Below are 7,598 nucleotides of genomic sequence, written 5' to 3'. Positions count from 1 at the left end.
CTTTTTTATTTCCTTTTATATTGTCTGAGTCACACTAGATGGCACAATATTCCAGAAAAATTGTATTGGAAACTTTCATTTATTAAATGAAATCCTGATTTCAAAACATTAAAAAAATTAAACTTAAATTTATAGATTTCTACATTTTTTTCCAATTCCATTCCCAACATATAATATTTTATTTACATATTTTCGTCGTTTCCTTTTGAATAAGTTACTGAAACAGCTTTACTTTTTTTTAACACTTCCATATTTCCTGCATAGTTACAGTTTTACTGCGATGCAGGAAAACAGTTTCATACTTTATTGTTGTATTTAATAAGATTCTTTAAAACTGTTAAAAGTTTTAGGAGTTCCTCGCTGGTACAACAGTATGTCTGCGGATATACAACGTTAAAATCATCGGTTTGATTTCCTTCGGTGGACTCAGCAGATATCCCGATGTGGCTTTGCTGTAAGAAAGAACTTGGACCCTCAGATAGAGGGACAAAAGTTTGGTTCTCATACGCTAGTTTAGTTAATTATGAAGCAAAACTTAAACAAATAATATAATCTGAGCACCCAAGACATTAGGGTTATATGGAAAACAATGTGTAAATTATGCCATATTTTGTTTCTTGTTTTTCATTTTTTATTAGCGCATTCAGTTTGTTTCCCAGAAATAAAAATATTGAAATACTCAAATGGAATTATAAACTAGTTCAAATTCTCTTCGGTTTGTTCGATTTTGTTAAACATGATTTTAACGATTTCGATAACCAGACAACAATTTTAGATAATTTTACGTTTCGTTGTTTCTCTCATTATGTAGCAATTCACTTGGTACTAATGTTTAAGTGTTGCTAGAAACATTTAAAAGCAATCTTTATTGATGTTACTTTAGACACGAAGTTTTCAGCATCTCGTTTGCGTTTAAGGGTCAAATACTTTTAGACGATCAGAAGAGTGTCAAGGTCCTAGAGTGTACTACGAAGTTTTGAGTAGAAGTCTCAGTGTGATAATTGATATCTAACTAAACAACTTGTTTTGAATTTTGATTTCGTTCAAAATAACATGTTGGCACTGAGTAAAACCTTTACTTTTAATTTCGTGAAATGTGAAGACTCAGTCATATTTAACAGACTTAGTTGAGCCTAACACGCAAAGTTGTAGGTGTTACTTTAAAGTAATATAGTTCATTATACGATACTCTCATATGGATCATTTCAAAACATCCATGCCACAAGTTATTAGACTGGTCTGTTGATTTAGTAATAGTATCTGCATATTCTAATAAAATTATTACAAAGTCCGAAAAAACTAAATCTGTCAGAACATAAATCACACTTAGAATTCTTACACTTAGTTGTAAAGTTGAGTTTGATTTTTTGAGACATATCTTCTTGTGATAATACAAAATCGACTTCCTATCAAAAGGAGAACATACAAAGTATAGAATATTAGGCCTTTTCTCAGAGGAACTACACATCCCACCCCCTAATCCCCAATTAAATTTTATATAATGTTCCATGATGCTGAACATTTCGAAACCTGTTGAAAAATATCTCAAGTGGACCCTTCTGTACTTGTGCACATAACATGAAATAACCAACTGAACTGTCCTGTACAGTACAGCAGCACTATCTAGTTAGGGTTCATGTCAACAGGAACAAAACATTTTGTGAATGAATATACGAGGGCTGTTCAAAAAATACGCGGACTGTTTGAATTGCGCGGCTCCAGTTGATTCCATGGGAATCCACTTGGTGTCGCTAGGTTTGCACAGGTCAGCTGATTACGACGCCATTTCCCGATTGCAGATATCTTCATTTGTGTATTAGCTACGCGGTTTTAAGTGAAGTGCGATTTTTTCGTTTGGCGGATTTCAGAATGAATGACCTGAAGGAGCAACGACTTGCTGTGAAATTTTGTGTTAAACTTGGAAAATTTGCGACTGAAATTTTGCTATGCTTAACACGGCTTACGGTGATGTTGCTATGAATCGTACGGCATGTTTCAAGTAACATGAACGTTTTAAGAATGGTCGACAGTCCATTGAAGATGATGAGCGTCCTGGATGTCCTTCCACGTGAACTGACGACCCACACGTCGACAAAATCAACACCCTGGTGCGGGCAAATCGACGTCTGACTGTCAGGGAGCTTGCTGAAGAGTGTGGGATATCCGTTGGATCTTGTTACGAGATTTTGACCGAAAATTGAAGATGCACTGCGTTGCTGCGAAATTCAGTCCTCAGAACTCGTGAGTTTTGGCCAAACACTCGATCACTGTTCTCCCCCCCCCTACTCACCTGACCTTGCTCCTTGCGATTTTTTCTTTACAATGTAAAGTATGTTTAAATTAGTGCCAGTCAACACTGGAAGCACGAAAGTAAAGTGAACAAGAGTCACTATACTGACCCAGTTGTAATTTATTTTTCATTTTCTCTCGCTCTCCGCTGGTACAGGCAGTAAGTCTACAGATTTACAAAACTAAATTCAGGAGATTGATTCTCTTCAGTGGGCTCAGCAGATAGTCCAATGTGGTTTCGCTATAAGAAAACACACACACATCCTTTTCACTCCGTCTCTCAAAGATATTTTTCAATCTTATTTCTTCTCTCATTTCTCTGTTCCAATTCAATTTTTATTAATTTGTAGTGGAGTTGCACAGATTAATTACAAAGACACACAAAGGGCTATTTGTTCTCTGTCCACCGTGGGTATCAGAACCCCGTTTCTTGCTGTGTAAGTACTTCTCCACACTAAAAAATAAATGGTGTTCTGAAAAAATACCACGTAACGCTAGGCTAAATAGGATTTTCATTTTAATATACAAAAAGCTCCAAGAATCGCGGGTTCAAATCCCGTCACACCAAACATACTCGGCCTTTCAGCCATAGAGACGTTATAATGTGACGGTGAATCCCAATATGCGTTGGTAAAAAAGTTGTACAAGAGTTAGCGGTAGGAGGTGGTAACTAGCTGCCTTCCCTCTAGTCTTACACTGCTAAATTAGGGACGGCTAGTGCAGATAGTCCTCGAGTTGCTTTGCGCGAAATTCAAAACAAATCAAACCAAACCGAATAAAAATTTGCATATCTTTAACAATTTTTTTGCTAAAGGTATTTCTCAACAGAAAATAAATGATATACCTAAATTTATTTTTAGAATTTGGAAACATACTAAATCATTTCTTTTAGAGATTAATTTAAAGTTTAAAATTAAGTGTGTCATATGTTGATTCTGTTATTTAAAATATCTGTCGTTTGTAATGAATTAACATTTTGACTGGTTGTCTTTGAATTATTTTAGTACCACATTATTTGCATCACATATTAAGATTCTGAAATATGTTGAGCTCAAGATTCAATAAACATCACGAAAGAATTTTCACCGTGTTTGTCAAAGAAAATTTGACAATTAGCCAAACATTGGTAATCTTTGCCAAGTAAAAACAATGTTCAGCTACTGACCTGGTTTGTTTTGAATTTCGCGATCAGCTACAAGAGGACTATCTGCGCTAGCCGTCCATAATTTTGCGGTGTAAGACGAGAAGGAAGACAGCTAGCCATCACCACCCACCGACAATTTTTGGGCTACACTTTTACCAACAAATAGTGGGATTGGCTGTAACATTATAATGTTCCCACGGTTAAAAGGGGCGAACATGTTTGGTGTAACAGGAATGTTCAGTTGCTTAGGTATCTCAGTGTAAAAAACAAAGTAAAGAAATTAAATAAGATATATATAAAAACACAGTTACGTTTGTGTCGTTTGTTTTTTGTATATCATGAAACCTCATACTTTATATTAGAAAAATAGTGATGCATTTCCATAAAAATTTGTTCATTAATTCATTCGCAATCCGAAGGTCGCGGACTCTAATCCCTATCACACCAAACATGCTCGCCCTCTCAGCTGTGGAGGTGTTATAATGTTACGACCAGTTAAACTATTTGTTGGTAAAAGAGTAGCCTAAGAAATAACGGTGGGCGGTGATGACTAACTTTCTTCCCTTCAGTCTTACATGGTAAAATGAGGGACGACTAGTGCAGATAGCCCTCGTGTAGCTTTGCGCGAAATTCAAAACAAACAAACAATCATTAATACATACTTACTTTCCCTCAGTGTTATCAGAATGTTTCTTCCTGACATCACAATAGTTGATGATCTTTACAGACCATATAGTACACCGAGACGTTTCGTGGAATTTATAACAACACTAAAGTTTCTGAAAATCTAAGGTATCAGTGAGAGTTTTATCGAAACGTTTTTTTGTTTGTCTTACGAGAGGAAAAAATTATTATGTTAATCCGTGTCTCAAGTTTCATGTTTATAGAATTATAGCGTATTGTGTTACAATTTAGAAAGATAAATTAATTTTATCGTAATACAAAAGGTTCAGAGAGATTGTATCACAGAATACAAGATCTGAAACATTCTATCTATCCCAGTGCAGAAATTAAAGTCCAGTCATTATATGCCGTTATAGTAACCTAGATACCGTACACCTCAGTATAGAAACAATTAAATTCTATACCAGTAAATAATACTAAGATACATTTTATCCCAGTACAGAACGTTCAGAAATATTATACGAAACGTAGATTGAGACACACGTTAGTTAGTCTTGCAGCCAAAACAACCTGTTCTAGGACATACTGAGAGTTATTAACAGGAGTCGTAGCTATTCCTCGAGGTTGAAGATGATGGCCCAACAAGTTCATACATGGGTCCGGAGATGGCTAATGAAGACAGTTCTTGCTGCACAGATCTTCTGGCAGTAATGGCAGGTCAGTTCAGGGTGAAGGAGAAGTTTCAGTAGTAACTGGCGTTGTTTCATCTTCTCTCGCTTCTCTCCAAAATGTTGGAAACTTTGTTAAACTTGGAAGTTATTGGTCTTACATTTTTAATATACAGCTTCACCTACGAATAAAAGTAGATCCGTTTTTAGTTGATCGTAATTAGAATTAATGATGGCTGATTTAGAGCAACAAACCCATATGATGAAAGTACGAGGAGATACAAAAATATTTGTTAGGCCAAGCAAACTAGATTAGCTGTTTCTAGCTCAAGTTTTCAAAAGAATCACAGGAATGGACGGTTGTTAATGATTATTCATTGCCAACTTTTCTGTATAAATTTACTATATTTAAAAAAATATCCTAATCAAAGAACGTTTAGAAAGTGTAAAACATAAAAAGAAACAAATTAAAGTTTTTAATAATTCAGATTGAAAGAAAGGGAAACAAATAACTCTGTATTTTACTTTTGGAAGAAGTTATATAAACCCCATAAGGTTTATTCAACACGATATTGTACTTTGAAAGTACATCAGTATCAGAAAAAAAACTAAAAACATTTCTATAAAGTTTGTCGCGTTGATTTGTAATTTAAATTCGTTTGTCAATACATCTGAAGAAAAAATCAATTATAAAGTATGACCTTTGTATAATTTAAAAAAAAAGTAAGTAGTAATCTGATTTTTCACAGTTTCGTAACTCAGAGCTAAAGCCTTCACTATGATTGCGTGATAACAATACGTTATATAAGTTCCTAAATTTGAAGAACACTATTAACATAACCAACTTACTTAGAGCCGATATCAATGTCCTTTTGCTTATTGCACTGGAATGAAAATGAGGCAAGTGGTAAGTGTTTTACAGCTTATTCTGTAAGTTACTTATCGGTTAAACTCTAGCACAGCTCACCGAAAACAAATAGTTGTATTTGGTGCATGGTATCATTCCAGTATGAGAAGTAGCAAAATAATGTGAGATAAATAGACCAAAATTAATTTCTGTTCATTAGAGACCTGATCTCATCGCATTGTTAGTGAAATATAAATTGATAATATAATTCTTAGAAAGGTATTCAATTTCAGTATAACAGAATTTCCAGTAAAACAATACTGTGACAAACGATCTCATCATATAAAACAACAAACAAAAAATTATATTGAATTTTTCAGCAGCTTCTCGAGCTGAAAATTTCACAACACCAGTAAAATAATCTTTATGTTGACTAGATTCACTAAATTAATCAGTCATTTCTATTACAGTTATTAATACAAATTAGGCTAAACGATTTGGACTAAACATGAATAATGTCATTTATTTTATACTTAGTCTGTTCTATATATGAACATTTCGCAATAAAATATTAAAACTTTAAGGGGAAAAGTTATAGGATAAGCTAATTTATATCGTAATAGTTTGTGTGTGTTTGTGTAACTGTTTGTCTCTGTGAACTTTGAGTCTACAGAATTTCCTCACAGAAGAAGCAAGTAGTTTGTTTTTTTTAATGGTCATAGTTTCATGAAAAAATTATTTATTTGTTTACAGAATTTCATTCTACTTTTGGTGATTACGGTCTACACTGTAGGAAGTTACGCTGAAAACGGAAGTAACAAAATAACCCGAAACATCTACAATGGTTATGGTGGTTACGGAGATATAGGGGAAAATTGGAGAGCTCTTGACAGACGTGGGAATAAAAGTGGTTTTGAGAAGAAACCAGGTTCCGGAATATATAACGGAAATGGAAGATACAAGAAGAATATCTTTAGAAGAGACACAGACGTAGGCTTGGATTTTGACAGTGACTCTAACTTAATAGATGGGTTCAGAAGAGGAACACGAACAACAAGACAAGGAAGGAACGAAAGAAGAAGAGAAAGTGGTATAAGATTGGATAGTGAGCTAAGAATGAATGACAGTCTACATTTGGACGCATAAAATCGTACTGGCGGAGGATAATTGGTAACAACTCACTTTATTTCGATGTTCATGTTAGTATAAATAAATAAGAATATCAACATTTAAATACGGAAGTGTTTCAAAGTTTCACTTTTCTAATAATAAAGTTAATCAATTTAACCACCAGGCCACGCCACTCGACTCATATATTTGAGGATAGCTGATTCAAATCCTTATCGTATGAAACATACTTGTCCTCTCATTGGCAAAAGAGTAGTCCAAAATTTTCATAATTCGTGACTTATTTTATGTCTTTTCTATTAATGTGAACATTATCTCACATGATATAAGAATGCATTGTTATTGAAGACGTGTCTGGCACATATAATAAACCGCAACTAGCATCGGAAATTAGCAGATGTAAACCAGGTGTTGAAACAGCTAGCGTTAAGCGTTTATCTAAGGGCGGTGTCCTTGTACAAGATTAAGGAGCTGGAGACGTAAATAAACTACTTAAAGAATGGCCCAAGGCACCAGAGAACATGAATATACATTCATCAGGAACTAAACCACAGCCTAAGGCAATAGTAATCCGTAGGGTGCACTACTCCATAACAAAACAGGATATTGAGCAAGCATTACACAAACTAAATATACCATACACTAAAGTGGAAAGAATTGTCTCCAAGGTCACTAAAAACCAACAAATTTAGTAAGAGTTGACATGGAACAACATTACAACATCTTGAAACTGATAAACAATGGTATCATTTTGTGGTTCCAAAAATTCCAAGTTGAACAGCTAAAAACACCAGCAGTATAAATTACAGACTGTTATAATTGCCAACGATATGGACACGTTTCAGCGGAATGTCTCGCAACACCGAGGTGTTGCGGATGTAACGGTGCACACCACGTA

The 7,598-nt window shown here is 34.5% G+C and overlaps 1 protein-coding gene across 1 annotated transcript; it reads left to right on the top strand.

The window, feature by feature from the left end:
- The first annotated feature begins 5,555 nt into the window (after positions 1-5,555).
- On the top strand, positions 5,556-7,155 carry LOC143224197 (uncharacterized). Its single transcript, XM_076452630.1, has 2 exons — positions 5,556-5,632; positions 6,326-7,155. Exons 1-2 carry the CDS (start codon positions 5,615-5,617, stop codon positions 6,716-6,718), a joined length of 411 nt encoding a protein of 136 aa, XP_076308745.1. The 5' UTR covers positions 5,556-5,614; the 3' UTR covers positions 6,719-7,155.
- The last annotated feature ends 443 nt before the right edge of the window (positions 7,156-7,598 follow it).

The sequence above is a fragment of the Tachypleus tridentatus genome, chromosome 8, assembly GCF_004210375.1.
Source record: "Tachypleus tridentatus isolate NWPU-2018 chromosome 8, ASM421037v1, whole genome shotgun sequence".
Classification (NCBI taxonomy): Eukaryota; Metazoa; Arthropoda; class Merostomata; order Xiphosura; family Limulidae; genus Tachypleus; species Tachypleus tridentatus.
Note: the sequence above shows the minus strand (reverse complement) of the source record. Positions and strands in the feature narration are given on the sequence as shown.